Consider the following 20,262-nt stretch of genomic DNA (forward strand, 5'->3'; position numbering starts at 1 on the left):
ATAACCTTTAATGAAAAAGAATATGAAAAAGAATACACCTATACATACGCATGACTGGGACATTATGCTGTACATTAGAAATGGACACATTGTAACTGACTAAACTTCAATTTTAAAAATGAAAAAAAAAATTTCATTTTGTAACCACTTTGCCTCCAGCACAGTAAACAGTGTCTGGCCTAAGGTAATTACACAAGTAATGTTGTAGGGTCTGAAAGGGACACAGAAACCAGAATCAACTCCTAACCCCACTGGCATTTCGGAGCATGGAACCAACGTGCCTACACTCCAAACCTTGAGGATCTTATGCCATCTGTTTTCTTCCACAGAATATTCCAACTTGTGTTGACTGGGTCACACAGATCAACTACCATTTCTACATATAACCTCTTTTATACTTTCTCTTGTAACTACTTTAGTCAACATCAAAATTCATACTGGTGATTTTTCATAATTCTTCGGCTTTATGGTTCTCCTCAATAACACCAACCTCCATCTTGTTTCCACAGCACTCACTCACTAACAAGAACTGACTCTCAGACACATTGATCTCATGTCACTTTCTCTGGCAGTAGTCTCCACTTCAAAAGGAAGTAGAGACAAGCTAATGTTTACTGAATGGCCAATTTGCACCAGATGCTGTGCTAGACACCTTCTATTTATCTCACTTAATTTTCTCAATAATCCAGTGACCATGACTCATTAATCTTCCACTTCTTCACATCAACCTCATCTTCTCTCTACGTTATCGGCAGTTCTAATGCTCTTAATCAAAAAATTCCTCTGAGGCCATAAGTTTCACTCTTGTCACCATCTGCATTCCACTGAGAGTCATTCCATCAAAGGACATTAGCTTTGTGTCTCTCCTGCAGGTTGTCCTTATGTTAGACAGACTCAGATCAATTCCCGTGCGTCCTCCTTTTACTCTTATAGAAATGCTTCTTTTTTTCTATTAGAGCAACCATTACATTTTTTACTGATATATTTTTTCCTACTGGCCCATAAACCTCCAAAATATATGGATCTTGTTCTATTTATAGTTTCATAAAATACAGCAAGTCTCAGTAAGTGTTTTCAAAATGAAAACTCTTTACCTTCTTCTACTTTTAAGTTTATTTAGGCACAGAACACTGTATATGTATGATTCCATTTATGTAAAATATCTAGAATAGGAATATTTTAGTAATAAAATGTTGCTTGGGGCTGGGTGGAGGCTTAGGTATGAGGGAACATAAACTGATTGCTAACAGAGTTTCCTTTGAGGAGTCGATGGTTGTACCACCCTAAGAATATACTAAAAATAATGAATTATACACTTTAAAAATAATTTTAAGGCTGGCCATGGAATCAGAAAAAAAAAGAATATGTTTTTTCTCTTATCTTCTTTTCTTCATTATTGTAACAGATTTTTTAGGATACAATTCACATACCATACTAGCATTCACTAAAACACAGGTCAAAAAAAAAAAAAACAAAAAAAAAAAAACAAAGAAAAGAAAAAGCACAGGTCACTATGCTATGCACTCTTTAGAAAATGGACCACATTGTATTCAACTTGGCATTCTCAGGACCTCGCACAGTATTCAGAAGGCAGTAAATGCTCATTCTATGAATGAGATACCTAAACCTCTGAATTTACTACTACTAACATAGCTATGCTATATTTGGGCTAAATATACTTTTATAGGTTTATTTGGGGGAATCAAGCCACCATTTATAAAATCATTTCTTTGGGAAAAGGTACATTCAAAGCAAAAAAAATAAAGCCTACCAGAAACCTTCCAACACCTTTTCACTAATAAATAAATAGAGCCTATGATTTATCTTGTAGGGCACTACCACTCCTACCTCCCAGTCGCCTCCTAGACAAATACCTGTGTTCTCTGGAAGCATGCAGATTTTTTTTAATAACAGATTTAATGAGTGTTCCAATCTCTGGGTTGTGAAATACTACTCTTGGAAGAAGAGCTTTTGAGGAATGAAGAATATTTTCTTCAAGGTAAATCCAACAATTTTCTGGATAGCTTTTATTTTTATTATGCTTTCAGGGTGTATGAAAAATAAGAAAATTGAGCTTTTGAAAACTGCTGTTGAATGAGTCAGTATATACATAAAGAGACATTTGTTCAAGCATGTAGCTCTCTTTTGTAAGAACTGCAGCTTCTATCTAATTCACAATTAGCTTTTTTACTATTTTTCATGCACTGAATTTTGTTTCATTTTATCCCCACTGCAATTTTTTTTTTCATAAAACATGACTTAAAGGAATCCACTAGTGTCAAATGCCATCAGGGATAGTGATTTGAATCAAGATCACCATTTAGGCAATCCTGTCTATAAACCTCATAATGTGGTATTTTCCCTATTGATACACCTCAAAATGATATATGCTCTACCATTTACATCAATAATTATTGAACCCTTCATCATACAATTTATGTATTAAATAGTACAAGAGCCATATTCTGGCTTTACTTGGAATACTTTTTGTATTTCCAGACAATTAGCTCATTCTCCAATATTGTTATGAAGTAATTCAATAGCATCGTCTTAATTTTGCCTCTGTTTCAGAGAATGACAGTCAAATTTCAGAGAATTTCAAAGGTTATATGGTTATATATTCAAGGCCAAAGGATGAGACAGAATCACAACTTAATCTCTTATTCTCTACTGGCAGGTTTCATCAGGCTATGGTGTTATTAAAATAATTAAAATCCTCGTATGTAATTCTGAAGTTTATCTTTTAAAAAAATACATGCCATGTAAGTGCCCAGTGAGGAAATTGTGTCACTAATGAGAGAACAAAATTCTTACCATTTCACAGAGTTCTTCTGGTAACTAGACCATCATTTAAAAAATAACTGTACTTTCTTTATGTTTTTGCAAGCTTCTTAGAGCAGAGGTCGTAAATTTTATTAATTAATTTACTCACAGTAGTTTACCCATAGTGGAAATGTGATTAATATATGCAGATTGACTGACTGAATAAGAAGTTAAACAAATAATTTAGGTAGTTTGAAGGTTTCATATGCATAATTAGAAATTTGTCACATAAACTTACCTCTTCTAGTTGGCATGCTTTGATGACACTCCGATATCTATACTCATCATAGGAGACACCAAAGATGATGTTTTCTTTAATGGTGCCAGGCATGATCCAGGAAAACTGAGAGCAGAATGAGATTCTTCCACTGTGCTTAATTTTACCCTCTGAAGGCTCCAGTTCTCCCATAATCATCATTAGAAGTGATGTCTGGAAATGAAACCATTGTTATTAAGTTAAATCATTTGATCAAATCACCCTCAGAATGCACATGCCTCTAACTGCCCTCCTAAACAGAGGTATTGATTCTAATTTTAAAAAATTCTCTATGAATTTATTCAATCCAAAATTTATTAAGCACTTCCTGTTCTGGGTATGCTGCTCTGCACCAAAGGTACAAAGGGGAATAAAAGAGCCAATTACAACAGCGTGTGATGAGTGCTATGAGAGAGGGAGCGCCTACTTCAGGTTGTTGGGATGGGTTTGGAAGAGGTCGGGGAAAGATTACTGATAGCTAACATTTATTGAGTGCTCACTCTCTGTGGGGTGCTGTTCTATGTGATTTAACTGTACTCATTTACTTAATCCTTACAATAACCCAACAAGGTGGATTCAATATTATCCTCATCCTCTAAAGGAGATTAGTCAAAAAGAGGTATAGTCAGGTAATACTGTCCCCATGAGCTTTCTTGAAGAAATTAGTATGAAATCATCCAGGAGATGATGTGAAGAAGCTTCACCAAAGGAACTATCAGTGAACAAAGACTTCATGTAACTGTGAATGCAAATTTAAAATAACATGGGAATTAGAGCTGAAGAACAGAATTTAAACGTGTTATAGGCCCTGATAATAAGAAAAGTTATGAGTAAAAAACAAACAAAACAGAGGAAATGAGGAATAGAGGAAATTTGCTGATTGTGCTATCAAGAAAAGCTGGAAGCCAAAGGATATCAATTAAATGTGGCAAATCAAGTAATAGAAGCATAAGCATGTTTAACAGATATAAAACATTTAAGAAAGATGAGACTACTGACTAACAATGAGTAGAAGAAAAGGAGAGAGCAGAGGAAGGAAAAATGTTGATTTTATCAAATCTCATATTAGTGAACCTAAGAAGTAGAAGACCAGAAAAATTTAACATGAAATTATAAATATAACTAGAACAAAAATTCATCCCCAGCTTCTAAAAGTTGGAATGCCCTTATGCTCACACCTTAGCCCCTTTCTCTTCTTATCAACTCTCTCCCTTGAGATCTCATCTAGCCCCCTGGATTTACACTGCCCGCCCCTACTTTCTTGAAACTAGATTTCTAAATCCAACCAACATCTCTACTTGGCTGTCAAATAGGTATTTTAAACTTAACATTTTAGAACCAAGGTCCTCCCAAAATCTGTTTCTCCCTTAATCTTCTCAATAAAGGGTACCTTCATCCTTCCAGTTACTAAGTCCAAAAACTTTGGACTCATCCTTGACTCCTTCATTTTTATCACGTACCTTGTTCAATCCTCCATCTAATTTTGTCATAGCTTCCTTAGAAACATGTCCTGATTCTGACTATTTCTGTTACTACCTGGATTAAGCCAATATCATCTCTTGCCCGAATAAATACAATAGCCTTCTAACTTATTTCCTCACTTCTGCCCTTGTCTTCCTACAACCTATTCTCAAAGTGGCCCTGTTAAAATGTAAGTCAGATCATGTTACTTTTCTGCTTAAAACCCTCCAGTGGCCTCTAATCTCCTCAGAAAAAGAGCCTAACTCCTTACGAGACCCTTCTAAAGGCCCTCAGGACCCTTTACAAGATTCCAAGCAATGGTCTGGCCCCATTACTTCTCTGACAGCTCTACTCTCCTGGCTCACTCTGTGCCAGCCTCACTGACCTCCTTGCTATTCTTTGAACTAGACAGGCCCAGTCCCATTTCAAGAGTCTGCTCCACCTGCGACCTGAAAGACTCTTCTGCAGATATCCACAGGACCTAATCCCTCACCTCCTTCAAGTCTTTGCTCAAATGTTACCTTTCAATGAGGCCTTCTCTATCTCCATTACTTAAAATCACACCCAACTTCCTTTTCTGATTTATCTTCATAGCATTTACCATCATGTGACTATTCATATATATCTCCCACTAGAATGCAAGGCCCTTGGGCTGAGGATGAGGGTATGTAGTGAGTTTTGCTCACGACTATATCCTCAGGGCCTAGAATGGTGCCTGGCACAAAGTAGCTACCCAATAAATTTGCTAAATGGTATTATATTTACTCAATAATTTAATGGCATTATGATACATTATATTAAATTATAAGGACTCAAGAACTTTAAAGGTGAATTACTGGTACATAAATACACAGACAAACCAATGGAACAGAATTGAAACTACAAAAGTAGATCCAAATGCATAAAAGAATTAGTATTTGATAAACATGGCATCTAAAATCAGTGGGGAAAGACAGACTATTTGGTATACAGTGTTTGGACAACTGGACAGCCATCGTGAAGGCAAACAAAAAAACTGTGCCCATATCGCATAACATATGCAGAATGAATTCCAAATAGATCAAAGGATAAGTACAAAAATAAGACCATAAAATACTTAAAGAAAATATTGAAGGATGCCTAAAGGAAAAAAAAAATGGAGTAGGAAAGCCTTTCTATGACTCAAAATTCAGAAGCCATAAAATAAATTAAATAACATTAAAAAAAAGTGTGCATGGAAAACAAAAGGAAAAAATGTGAAATTGAAGTAAATATTTGCAACTTATACCACACAAAGGAATAACTTCCCTCTAAATAAAGTGATTCTAAAATGAAAAGGAAAAATATCAAGAACCCTTAAAAAATGTACAAAGTATATAAAAAAATATTTTACAAAAAATTAAAACAGGAGTGGCTTTTAAATATATGATAAGATATTACATTCTTTTCTTAGAATAACTTAACCTTTTACCCTAGAGGTCTTGAAAGAAGGTCATGGACTGAACCTCAAGAAAATGTGCAGACCCTCTTAATTCCTCCGTAACAACAGCAAGCTCCTATCAAGTTGAAAGGAATGTAGCCCCTGCTCACACCCTGATTGTTATCAGCCTCCTGTTGCCATTTTCCTACAAAACCCCAGGACCCCTAACCGAAGGTGGGCTCACAGTCTTTAAGGCTTTAGCCTGCTGTGACTTCCTTTGCCTGGCAAAGAAATAAAGCTGTGCTTTTCTAATTCTCCACCACCTCGCAAAAAAAGATATTATGCTTTATTTATCATAAGAGAAATGTAAATTCTCTGACATATGACTTTGCCCAGTGAGACTGAAAAATATTCAAAAATGAAATAATATCTGTTTGGGATGCTGTGGGGAAATCTGCAATCTTATATCAACTGGATGGCACATGCATAAATTGGTGCAAACTTCAGGAAGGGAAATTTGACAGATACATAAATGCTTTGCCATTTCTAGGAAGCTATTTTACAGATACACTTGTAGACGTGCTAAATGGCATACATGCAAGATTATTCATAGTGTCATTCTTTGTGTTAGCAAAATACTGGAAATAACCCAAATGTCAATCAATGGGTGACTCATTACATTATAGAACATCCATGCACACAACGGAATACTATGCAACTATTTACATATGTATGTGTGTGTATCATGTTCAAAAAATTAACAAGAATAGCTGCCTGGGTTGGGAGAAAGAATGGTGAAAAGTGGAAAACAGGCAGAGAAGAGAGAGGAGACAGGAAAATTTTTTAACTTTTCATACATTTTAATTTTTCAGAATTTTAAAATTTTAATTAAATTTTAATGAATAATAAGATCACCTAAAACATATTAGGAAGAAAGGAGGATCAAGTGACAGAATCTTTGTGATATCTGTTTCACCAGATTTTAACATTCTTATTGTATAGGGAAAAATATGAAATCCTTTATTTCTACATAAAATTCTTCTGTATAAAAATTAAAACTAGAAGTGCTATTTTAATATAGAACAGCTTGATAAACCCCAACAATGAAATAGATCTGATTATATATATATAAACACATATAATATAGATTAAATACAGGTTTATATATATTGAATACAAAGGTTAAATATACATTTATCAATATTTATATAGATAAATATGTAATGCATATTTATCAAAATTTTCGCATTTTGAGAGAGGAGAAGTTAAATGAAAATATCATTGAATATTTTATATATATACATAAAGTACCAAATATTGATAAAACTTTGCAGGCTTTGTATTTTATTTAAAAAGTAACCGAAAACAGGTGCCAACAGCTATTCCACACATCTGACGTTCAGTTATTAGAAGACCAAGCTAAGAGTACCAGAGTGAGGCCAGGGCAGATGACAGAGACTCTGTGTTGTCAGGGGTTGTCATCAAGGCCACAGAAATGCTTCAGTTGCGGTGACGGCAACGAAGAACTTGAAATCCCCACACTCTGGGGGAGAAGCCACAGCCAGCCTCCAGTAAGGAATACTTGGGTTGTAGACTCTTACACCAATATTGCTTAATTAAAATAATTCAAGGAAGTTTCATAAATGAAAGATACTAAATGTAGATTAGAACAAAAAAATCCACTTTCCCAAAGATTTTCAATTAAATAAGTTTGTATCAAGCACCTATTATGTGCTACGTCCCTTGGAATGAAAAACAAAAACATGGTTCCCATACAGTCTAGATGATTATAACAGAGGAGAGTGATAAAATTAAACCTGACATTATTGTTTTATTCAGAAAACAATATATCTTAATTGTTGGAACTTTGGAAAATCCAGAAATACAAAGTATACCCCAAATCAGAGAAATAGCAACTTGATCCATCATTTCCTTCCGAACACACAGATACATATGTATGTGCTTTTACAAAATGCTGATCATAATGTACCTATTATTTTATAACCTGTTGTCTTCCTTCACTTAACAGTATATCATACTTATCTATCCTTCAAAGTCATTTTTAACACCCCTTCTAATAACTGAATAATATACCACTATATAACTATACCACAATTTATCTGATTAATCCCCTATTATTAGACATTTAGGGGTTTCCCTACAATTTTTGGCTATTGAAACAATGTTGTGATGAATATCTTTATATAAAGTCTCAGCAAACAGACTAGGATAAGTCCTACAAATAGAAGAACTCCTCTGTTATTTTTAAGGCTTTTGATATATAAATTACCAAATTGAGCAGTGTGGGATTTACCTTAAAATGTGAATATCTTCAATTATTCAATCTTACATTTTAGCTAGATCTTTTATCTAGTAAGATTATAAAATGCTCCATTCCTAGTACAATGAAAGGCGTCCTCCTAGATTGAGTTGCCAAACTCTATTTCTCTGAGGGGTTTAAATTATTCCTAAGGAACCACTGACTTCATCTGACTCTGTCTTCATATCTGCCTCCCGGAAGATCCAAGTGTAATCCAGCCAGCAATTATCTGTTCATCAATTCTTAATAGAGTTGCCTGAAATTTAATTGCTTCGTAAGTCCTGTGATTTGTAATTTCAAAGCTATTTTTTTTACACCTTCCAAAGAAGCAATTTTAAACACATAAACAAAATTAATTAAAAAAATTCTGTGAAACATGATTAGCATCTTCTCACAACCAATCATTCTTGTTTAGAGCATCTGTAACTTGTTTATTAACAACTCCTTCTACAGCATCATTTTCTCTTAATAGTGAGAATTGCTAGTAATATTATACAACAGAGGGGAAAATAGCACTTTAAGAAGGAACACATTTTACTAAGAAGAAAACGCACGGTTACAGCTACTTTATTTAAAGGTCTGTTTCACACGTAATAAACAGAACTGGAGAGAGAAACAAAGTGTATACTGCTAGCACTATAAACATCGAATTCAACGACTAGAAATTTTCTGTAGTATTTTTTCCCCAAGTCTCAGATTAAATTCTTCAAAATATGGCTCTTCCTATATTGGACATTAATAATAAATTAATAAATGTCTTTCAGGAGTGTTTCTTAATTTCTATCTTAATTTACATTTTTATCTTCCAGCAACACTGCTCCTTCCTTCCTCCCCTCCCTCCCTTCTTTTCTTTTATCATTGGGTTTAATTCTAGAAAATATTTTGAAAAGTTTTAAGAGGATACTAAACTTTTTCTTATATTTCTAGAAAGTACCACAGCTAAAATTAATAGGTGGGAGGAAAAACTTATTTTTCATAGACTTTCAAAGCAAATACCTGTGACCCTTAGCAGCCCATTCCAAAGTCAAGAGGTCCTTTCTTATCTCTGATTTGATTCCTTCATACCCTTTAAATTTATTTCCGAGATAAAGAGGGCAAGTATTTACCATTATCTGGACAACAGCTCAGATCACTCTGAAGATCACTTGAAGATCAGTCTGAAGTCTTCCCCTGACAATGAAGCTTGACCCGTTAGCTTTCTAGCCTATCAATTTTTGTCAAATGTATCCTCAAATATCCATGGTTTATAATAAGTAGGCGTGGGGGTTGGGGTGATGAAGCTGACCAGCACTGAATAAATTAACATCCCTATGCATTTCCTTCAAAAAACTATCCTAGTCAATAATTTTTCCTCATAATAAATCATAAGCAAATCTGAGTCCATTCTCCAAAATTCTAACGTCAACAAGATATGGACCTTGCCCATGTGCTTACTGAGGTAAAATCTAAGCCATGATTTTCCTGGACCAGATCTGAGAAAATGTCTGTGCCACAGACTGATAAAAATGGATGCTTCATGTGTTCAGTAAAGTTATTGAATGCTCACCGTGTATGTGCATGACATGATACTGAGCAGTGTTCAAAATATAAAGACATAGAAGAAAAAGTCACTGAAAATAAAAGGAAGGAAGAAATAAAAGGCTAGAGGATGCTATCAGTGGAATAACTTTTAGGGGATACTATGTCCAAGTATTCTCCTAATACCAATGGAAGCATTCCCCCCAAACACCTTCTTACACTACAGGCAATGCTTGCCAAGTTAAGATCTTCATGATGAGGTATAAAGAGACTACCTTGCCTGCTCCAGTAGATCCAGCAACTGCCAACAACTGTCCTCTTTCTATTTTGAAATTGATATCTTTCAGGACGGGAGTACCAAGAAGTGAGAAGTTACTGAAGAAGAGGCTGTTATCACCATTGGAAATTTTTCTATTGTTACTATTTTGTTTTGCTTTCTCAAATAATTTCCCAAATCCCTGTTAAAAAAAAAAAACAGAAAATGAGAAGATATGTTTTTCAGATATTTTCAATAATTGTTTGCAGTGTGGATGAAAGGTTTGAAAAGCACATTGCACGTGATCCAGAATTTATACCACATAATTTATAGCACGATTTCTAGAGAACATGACCCAAAACATCTGGAAATTATAGGGGGGTAGAGGTATAGCTCAGTGGTAGAGCACATGCTTACAATGAAAGAGGTCCTGGGATCAATCCCCAGTACCTCCATTTTTTAAAAATCTGGAAATTATAACAATAATTTCAATTTCTCAGATTGTTACTCACCATCAAGTTAAATTCAAAGATATCTATTTCTAGCCATATATATTAAGGTATTTATCTAGCTATCTACTTATATACATATATATCTTCTCCCATAGGCTGTGTACATAAACATAATTATTTAATCTTCAGCAGAATAATAACGTATGAGGCCAATTTGATAATCCCTTTCTTTCAAAGCTGCATACTGTGACTCAGAGGGGTTAAGTAACCAAAGTCACATAACTAGTAGGCCAGGGTGGAATTACAAGTGAAATCTACTCCACCATGCTGGTAACACCTTCCTCTGAGACGATCAGAGCATATAAGTAGTTATTATTAAGCGTAAATGTGTTGATATTGCCAAAATGGCAAATGACTCAAATGAACTCAATTTTTGCGAGTAGCTGAGAGAAGGAATTCTCTTTTGAAAGTTCCCTGCTTCTCCATAGCCCCATGGAAGCTTCAAGGTTTGTGGTCTTCAAACCAAAGTAAACAGCTCAAAAGATTGGTCAGGAGGAAGGTGGTGTATACAGTTTCAAGGGAATGTATATCTACCTCATCAGCATCCAAAGTACTCCTTTCTACAATCAACCTGCCTGAGAATTCATCAAATGTTGGTCATTTCTCTTCCCCAACTCCCCTCTCACAACTGTCCTTCCCTCACTTTACACAGAGGAGGCAGTCTTCTCACCAGTCCTGAGTTTTGCTACATTGCACTTTCCGGAGTGTACAAAGCTCCGTGATATGAACAAGAGGACCAACCCTAAGAGAATGATTTTCTCCTGAAAGAGGATCTTGTAAAAGCAAGGCCAGAAATACTGAAGGTGGTAACATCTTATTTCACTCAAGTTTCAAACTGAAGGCCATCTATGTGTCTTACCATCTCAGAATCAGATTTCAGAAATGAATTGAGGGATAAGATATTTTAATTAACTAATCATTTGATTAATTATTTATTTTTGAATAATACATTAATTAATACAAATTATTATCTATATTTTAAAGTTACACTTTCCTGACATAAAGTAGGTCATATTCAGCTGATTGGCCTGACAATGAGAACTGACTTCACAAATTTGTTTATTTTCCATGAAATAGAATGCACTGAAGCTGCAGCTCCTGGATTTTGACAAATATTCATTAACACATGAAGACAATACACAATAGAATTATATTCTTTGCCATCACTTAAACTTATGTTGAAAAATTTGTAAATCATCTTAAAATGTGTCAGAAGTACACAGTTTTTCAAAACTATTTTAGAGCATTCACAAGCAATTAAGCTTGAAGACCACTGCCTGAGTTCTTACGATATGGATGGCTGACATCCCTCTCAGTCATCAGACAAATAAAAGCAAAGCTTTTAAGAAGTAGGCAATGAAGAGTTTTTAAATGAGAAAAAGGAATTTGTTACTCCCTTATTCATTTACTTATCTAATAGACATTTATTGAGCATCACCTCTGTATTAAAGATCACTTCAAAAATCCCACATAGGAGAATAATATATGGATAGATATTAATATTGCAGTATGTTTAGTGCTACAACTGAAAATTCACATCAAGGCCTATGGGAGCACACTGGAGAAAGCAACCAACTCAGCCTGGAGCTTGACCAAGTAAATAACACAACACTAGGCTAAGAAGGATATAAGTGGTATTTCACAAGACCAGGAAATAGTATAGGAGTTTCAGGAAGAAGCTACATGCTCAATGGTTTAGGCTTAAAAGAACAACTTCATCTCAGGAATAGTGGGTGGCTGAATGAGATGTATATGGTAAGATGACAAAGGGTATCCTTGATAAAGTGGGCAGTGCATGCTGTTGAAGGGGCTCATATGCCATATTTACAAGTAGGACTTTTATCCAACATGCCCTTGGACCAATGGAATGGTCCAATTTTTTACTAATAGCTTTAATTTCTGATTACAGAAGTAAAATACTTATTTCAAAAAAAAAGGAAAACAGAGAAAAGGAGAAAGAAGGAAACAGAAAACGCATGTAGTCCTACCACTGAGAAGAAACCACGTTTAACATTTCAATGATATCCCTCCACTCCTTCACATATATATAAAACAATATATATGATTTTTTAACAACATTAAGGAAAAATTGTATTTAAGGTTTGTGACCTGCTTTTTCTGATTTATAATAAATCATAAATATTTTCACATACCATAGAACATTCTTTTTATGCCACCTTTTAAAAAAAATTTGTTTGCTTTTGCAGAGGTGGTAATTAGGTTTACTTATATATTTATTTTTTAATGGAGGTTCTGGGGATTGAACTCAGGACATCGTGCATTCTAAGCACACACTCTACTACTGAGCTATACGCTCCCCCCAAACTTTTTTAAATATATTTTTTAATTGTAGGATAGTATCCAAGAGTAGGGATAAACTATAAACAGTTCTCTATTCTTGACATTTTATAATTTCCTTTTTAACTTAGTCAATAGTTCTGTGATGCATGTACTTTGCTATAAATCTTGGAGCAGATCTCTTTTTAAAATTATAAATTGCCACAAATGGAATTTCCAGAGCAAAAGGCATAGTAAAAATTCCAAGTCTTTTGAAAAGTAGTTTCAAATTTTCTCCATTAATGTGTGAAAGTGCCAGTTTTCAGGAACCATTATCAACACTGTTATTTTTTGGTTTGGGATTTATTTTGTTTTGTTCTGTTTTTTGTGTTTTTATGGATGAAAATGGAATCTCACTATTGATCTAATTTTTATTTCTTTGATCCCTAATAGGATTGAACATTTTCCATGTTTACAAGTCCCCTGTGGTTGGGAGAGGAATGATTATGAAAGCCTTTGTCTTTATCTCAATCTGTTTCATCTTCTCAACTAGCTGGGTCATAGTTGATAAATCATGACATTCTGAGCGTCAGTCTCATGAGTTGTTGAAGGCTTTATCTGAGGTAATATATGTGAAAGTATTTTTCATACAGTAAAGTAATCATCCCTTATTTTTTTTAATAAGGCAGGATGGTGAGTAGAAAGAAGCTTTAGAGTCAGAGAAACCTAAGATGAACTTTAGCTCTGTCCTAACCAGTTACATAACTTTGTTCGAGTTGCTTAAACTCCCTAAATAGAAATTGTACCTACTCACAGGTGTGGAGTGAGGGAGGAGTCATGTATAACTCATCAAGGACTTGTCTCTTGAGTAATTGGGCGAACAGTGATGTCATTAAATGAGGTGGACAACACACTGGAAGGAGTGAGTTTATGAAGCTTGGGGAGTAGTTCATGTGAAGTGCTTGAGGAGCTGGGAGGAAATTTGGAAATAATGTGTGAAGTTCAGGAAAGAAACTTGGGCTAAAGATTTGCCTTTGAGAGCCATCAGCACTGACAGAAGATAATGGTTCAGTGAGATGGTTGTAGATGGTGACATTTGGGTCCAAAACCTGGCTTCAGCCCTTGTCTGCTGTGTGAACTGAGCCAGGTCTATACAAAGCCTCCCCATTCTCCTATCTGCAAAATGGAAATATTAAGATTACATCATAGGAATGTTATGTGAATTAAATGAGACAAAACATATAAAGTGCTTATCTAGTACCTGGCACATAATAAGGGCTCAAGCATGCTACCTATTTTATTAGATGAAAGGAAAATGAAATGGACAGTAGAAAAACAACTGTCTGTAAGTAGCAGTGAAAAATGTCAAAACTTCTTATTTTTCCTTCATGCCTAGAAGGGCATCAGAAATTCCTAAAATCAAAGAAGTAAAATCAGTCTGATCCACATACTTCTCCACAAACAATTTCTCTAGGCAAAGAAAGAATTATTCTCTTTATAGCTAAAAGAAATGAACCGAAGTGAAGCCCTTGAGGTCAAGTTATCTTTATAAAGAAAACCAATTTAAGATATTGTGAAATATGTAGAAATAGGACATTGGTTTCACAATGCCTACCTTTACTCAACAGAAAAAAGTGAAAAGGAAAGAGCAACTCAACAAGTATTCTCAATAATCAAGGAATTCTTTAGAGACTGAAAATCACTGATAATATTTTTTCTGACCATGAGGAAGATGAGAAATATTTTAATGGTGAATTCAAATAAGTAAAAATGGTAGAAAACAATACATTGGTTTATCTCTCATACATCTTTATGTTAACTGGTGTATACAAAGCACATTGGACTGGAACTTGAGATTGGAGAAGGCAGCATTTATTGAAGAACTATTATGTTCATGGTACTCTGCTGAATACTTTCCACAATATTCCCATTTTATAGATGGGGAACCAGAGGCTCCACAAAGTTCAGTAACTTGATCTAGATCACACAGAAAGTAGAGGGAAGAACCAGGATTCAAATCCAGCTTTAACTGGCTCCAAAACCTATGAACTTTGTGTTATTTCCTAACCTATTAGGCGGAACAAATTATATGACTTAGGAAAAAAATGAAGAGGCTTTTATACTACACTTAATATTCCTGGGCCTTTACCTCTTAATCTATAAAATAAGTGGAGGGTTTCCCCCTCCAGTTCTAACAGTTCCATCATCATTCTAACTTTATTGTCCATTAGGATGAAAGCCAGAAGCATAAACAAGAAAATGCTTAAATATTTAGAGCAAACAAAAAAACATTATTTCTGACCTCTTCCCAGAAGGCTGTAACATTCTCCATCACTACTTCTGTAGTTGTTAAGTTATATTCCAATGTCTTATATTCTTGCTTTTGTAAGAAATCCTATTTATAAAAGAGAACAAAAACATACTGCAGAGTCAGAATAGCATTAATGCATTATTACATCTATTTTACACTCTAATTGTGCTGCATTTTGTATTTGGATTTTATGAATTATATTAGAAATTGTATCTTAATAAAATAATTCTTTAAGTGCTCTATGGTTAATCTGCCAAGCACTAAGATTTGTCATATTTAAATTGCACTCTTTAAACATGTGATATTTAATAAAATTGTTTTTATACATTAAATTTTAAAATACTACTAATTCATCCTTGTTCTATTACATGTTAACCTCGATGATGAACTTATAAAGCACACCTAAATTACTCACCAATTGCCTCAATTCAACATTAAGACAAGAAAAAGAAAAAACAAAAAACATTAAGACAGAGAGAAAACTAATGTCTTCATCTTCATAGCACCCTCCTTATAAGAGGCATCATTAGCATCACTTCTCTGGGTTAAGGAAAGATATGAAGATCTGATATAACTGATTTCAGGGCATCAAACATTGATTCTAAAAGAAGAGCTTCATTAGAGACTTGGACACAGTGTTCCTAGGTACGGTGGGAGCACGAAGAATGAAGTCTATGCATCTTGAAGTCTTGGCTATAGGACATAATTTTATAAGCCTGGTCCTTGCTCGCTTTTTCCCTTCTCACCTCTTCCCTCACTCACTATCTCTATTTTGGTTTCCCTCTTTTTCTCCCAGTTTTGTTTTTAAGATCTGTTTCTTGGTCTCTGTATTCCTGTTCAGTGACTGTTTCTGTGATGCACTCTGGTTGGGTCTGCATGTCTGTTTTTCTCTCTCTCTCTCCCCCTCTCCCTCTCCCTCTTTCTCCCACATGGCTATGATGAATTCATAGAAGAAATAAGATTAGTGCAAGAGCTGCTATGATTCTGAGCTACATTCACAAATTTGTCTAAATTGCAGATCTCAAACTCATGTATTTTCAAGACAACACAAAGGAAGGTGGCGAAGTAGAGATTGTGGTGAATTGGAAAGGGCAGACCCTCTCTGAGGGGGAAGCTGCCAGCCTGTGAGGGAAGAGGACCCAGCTTACTACATATTCCAAATCTTCAAAAGAGGCTGAAGACATGATTTACTGTATATGTGATAGCACCCAATTTTTAAATGCTGTCAACTAATTCATGTATGTGTGTGTGTGTGTGTGTGTGTGTGTGTGTGTGTGTGTATTTTAATGTAAAGGTCAAATAAAACAAGTCTAGGGCCAAAAACAGGTCCATGGGCCACCACTTGCAAACTCCGGCCTAGGGTAAACAATGGCAGTACTACCTAAAAGTGGCTCACCCTTCGCTCTCATTTTTTATTTATGTCACAGTGATTTATTTTCTGGGTTAAATATTTAAATAGATATCAAAAAAAGTATAATAAAACATTTTGAACTGTATATTAATTATAAAAATTATACCTACACCCAAGTTCATGGTAGTGATTCTACTGGCTTTGGGTATGTCAAGTCTCATTACCTGAGGACTTTAGAGCTTCTCTTCAAAACTACATCAGCTTGCTAAGATTTTAAGGTAATTAACGTGGCATAAAATACCATTCTCATCCATCATGCTATCCAGAAAAATACTTGGAAAACTTTCAAGTGAACATTCCTGGTGTTAGCCGGAAATTCTTATCACTTCCTGATGACTCTGTCACCACCTTTTTTGCACATTTGCTAAGTTTGTTAGAACAGATCTATTGATTGATTACTTGAATAAAATCTCCAGAATACAGAAACAATATTTTCTTCAATTTCTTTGACTTAAGAGAATCTCACAGGCCTTCATTTTATGTCCCTAGGCTTTCATTACAAGGGCTCATCAGACCACATAAGGATATCAAGAGAGGAAAACTGCATCAAACAGGCCCAAGACCAAGAATTCATCTCTAGAGAGTTTGCTCATGAGAAAAGTTCTAAACTGCCCTAAGTTCATTGTACATGATGCCTCATTATGGTACATTACCTGTATTTTGTTTATTGCTCCAAGAGAATCATACCACGTTTGTACAGCCCAGGGGAACTGCCGAGTGACTGCCATGCGCAGAACGATGCAGAATGAGATGGTTGTGAATATTTTTCGAAGGCCGATTCCTTTGAGCAGTGCATAGGGAAACACAGATAAAACCACCACAAAGAACCCTGAGAAGAAGAAGGCTGAACTATTGAAGTATCTCACATAGGCTGCCTTCCGGGTCAGTTTCAGTTCTGTTCTGTAAAAAAACAAATAAGGTTTGTGATGCTTATTTACTTTTCAAACAGCAGGCACCTTGGAATAAAAAATCTGAACACAGTCTCTCAAGACTTTCTCTCTGTATTCTGATCCTGGTTTCACTTTACATGAGCTGTGTGATCTTGGGAAAGTTATTTAATCTCTCTGGGCCTAAGTTACCTTATCTGAAAGGGGGATCATAATAAATGTACCAGTCCCTTGCACATAATATCTGTAAATATTATTTTTAAATTATAATCAATCATCTCAATTATTACCATAATCATATTACTTTTATATCTTTACTCACATTACTATTACTTTATAAGATTAATGAGATTTTGATAATTTTTGTTTGTTGGTTAGTTGGTGTTGTAAGTAATTAAGTGTGGATATGAGAATAATGTTGAAAGATTTATAAAGGAATAAGGACCATTCTGGGATTCCCTAATGGATTGTTAACATTTTAGAAGTTCTAGCTTGGCTTTGGGGAACATTAAAAATAACATATAAGCCACAAAGGAGTGGTTCTCAAACCTTAGCATGAGTAAAAATCACCTGAGAAACTTGTTAAAATGCAGAGTCTCAGACCCACCACTCAGAGATACTGATTGAGTCTGCAGTAGGCTTGTAGAATCTGCATTTTAAAAAAGAACCCAAGTCATTCTGTCGCAGGTAGTTCTTGAAAAACTATGAGAGTGGATGCTGCATCCTCCCTGTCTCTCTCATTCTAGTATAATTATTTGCAATCATACTTCTGATCTTTTAGTCTGAACTACAAATATAAACTATTTTAAATTTCTAAAAATTAATTTATTTTTTATTTAGAAAGGATTTTATTCTTGGTTTTTAAACTCATGCAGAAGAGGTTTAAGTGCACCAACAGGGAGAAAACAGGGGGTGCAGAAACTGCTGAGAACAGAGGACAATGTTGCCATCAATCTCCGGCTCACTCTTCCAGGATCATCAAAACTGGAGTCACTTGTGATCCTCCTAGGCAGCTCTTGTAAAGGAAAGAGCAGAGATGATACAGACAAGTGGAGAGAGCTGGTGGGAGGGAGCAATAGCTGTGCCTGGCATTTGGGTGCTAGGCTTGGATAACTCAGAAAGTTTCTCACTTTCAAGTGGTAGAAAATAGATTTTTTTTTTCAGTCTGAAAAAAAAATGTAACCCTGAGCACTCTGATGAAGAAATGAAGTTCAATGTGCCCAACAACCCACACTGTGATTCACATTCTAACGTGGTCTAGCTTACCCATTTTAATTATTTGTCATTGAAGGAAGATTATGACTTTGGAACCTCACTGGAGTTTGACTCCTGGCTCTGCTGGTTATAGCTGTGCTATCCTGAGCAAGCTGCTCTTCCCTCTGATCCTACAGAATCCACATCTATAAAAGAGAAATGTAATATTGCCCTTGTGGAGTTATTGCCAAGATAACTGACGTCACAGCACAGGGCCTTGCACTTAGAATCTATGTGTATGTCTCTAATCACCAACAGAAAGAATAACGTTGGCTAGGCTGATATTAATAAAATGCTAGAAAATGCTGTTTACAAAAAATGTTAATAAATTTGTCAAAATTCTCTTTGATGTGTATTAGAAACAACTAAGGAAGGAGGAAGGATATACCTCAGTGGTAGAGCATGTGCTTAGCATGCACAAGGTCCTGGGTTCAATCCCCAGGACCTCCATTAAAAAAATAATTAATCAAATAAACCTAATTACCCCCATCTCCGTGAAAAAAAAAAAAAAAAAAACAACAACAACAACAAAAAACAACTGAAGAAAATGTAAGACATACTACAAGAAAAGAATGGATTCAAGAACATGTATAAGAATCACCCAGAAAGCAACACTCACCATAATAAAACCACTAACACTTTACGAGTCATAAAAATATTTTATCAGTTTCTTATAAAAAAAATTGAAAGTGACCTTATTGCCAGAAAGCAATTAAGAGGCAGATTTTCAGCCTTTTGCTCAGTTCACCAGTGGCTCAGGCTAAGGTCAACAACCCTTTGCAGCACATCCAGCCAATCTCTTCCAGAACATTCTATCTGCTCTTTTGAGTAGAAGCGATTCTTGCTTTCCCATATTTACGTCAGTACTTTCCAGCCTTTTCAGGTAACAATTTCATGCCAGATTAAGGAACCAGATTATACTAGTTAAAGCCAAACATTCATTATCAGAATTGGTTAAACAAAAATACAGAATAGGAAGGATGGATTTCATCTTTTAAGGAAGAGGGGAAAAAAAAAACCCAAAGTCAAAAAACGTCAGCACCTAGAATGACCAGACCAGGCATTTACCTTTAGGCTTGAGAAAACTGAATCATCTGATAATCTCCTCATCACTCTGCTATACCTGTGTCTAGGTATATAAGAGTGACCCAGGGACAAGTGTGATGGAAAGCTCACTTGTTAACGAGAAAAACTTCAACCAACTAAACAAGATCTTTAAGGATGTTTCTGGAAAGAAAATATAATTCCTTTCCTGGATTCGTCTTGAAAGGCATAATAAAAACAGGTGACCAATACTGTTTGGGCAATAAATCCTCTTTTACTCTTTCTATTTACACGGCAAAGGACTTCACATTTCAGCATTTCTTTTGTTGTTCCAATCACACACCTGCAGCTCAGTTGCCATTGTCTACTGGAATCAGCAGCCTGAATTCCTGATAACCCATGTTCACACCATCCATAAAGGTACTCTTCTCTTAAGTATCTTTTTCCTGGTAACATGCTCATGTGCTATTTGTCCTAAAATTATTTGCCCTTAACAAAATATCTATGCTCACTGAGTCTCCTAGAAACTTTTT

The 20,262-nt window shown here is 35.2% G+C and overlaps 1 protein-coding gene and 1 non-coding gene across 2 annotated transcripts in view; one reads left to right on the top strand and one right to left on the bottom strand.

Annotated features, from left to right (window-relative positions):
- Positions 1-20,262, bottom strand: part of CFTR (CF transmembrane conductance regulator) — a 140,800-nt gene that overhangs the window by 86,860 nt on the left and 33,678 nt on the right. The window contains exons 8-11 of the mRNA XM_064487383.1: positions 17,198-17,444; positions 15,125-15,217; positions 10,053-10,235; positions 3,062-3,253 (exon numbers count right to left, since the gene is read on the bottom strand). Coding sequence (XP_064343453.1) covers positions 3,062-3,253; positions 10,053-10,235; positions 15,125-15,217; positions 17,198-17,444 — 715 coding nt within the window. The remainder of the gene's footprint in view (positions 1-3,061; positions 3,254-10,052; positions 10,236-15,124; positions 15,218-17,197; positions 17,445-20,262) is intronic.
- Positions 10,417-10,488, top strand: TRNAC-ACA (transfer RNA cysteine (anticodon ACA)). Its single transcript has one exon. It is a non-coding gene; the product is annotated as a tRNA-Cys (tRNA).

Source organism: Camelus dromedarius, chromosome 7, assembly GCF_036321535.1.
Source record: "Camelus dromedarius isolate mCamDro1 chromosome 7, mCamDro1.pat, whole genome shotgun sequence".
Lineage (NCBI taxonomy): Eukaryota > Metazoa > Chordata > Mammalia > Artiodactyla > Camelidae > Camelus > Camelus dromedarius.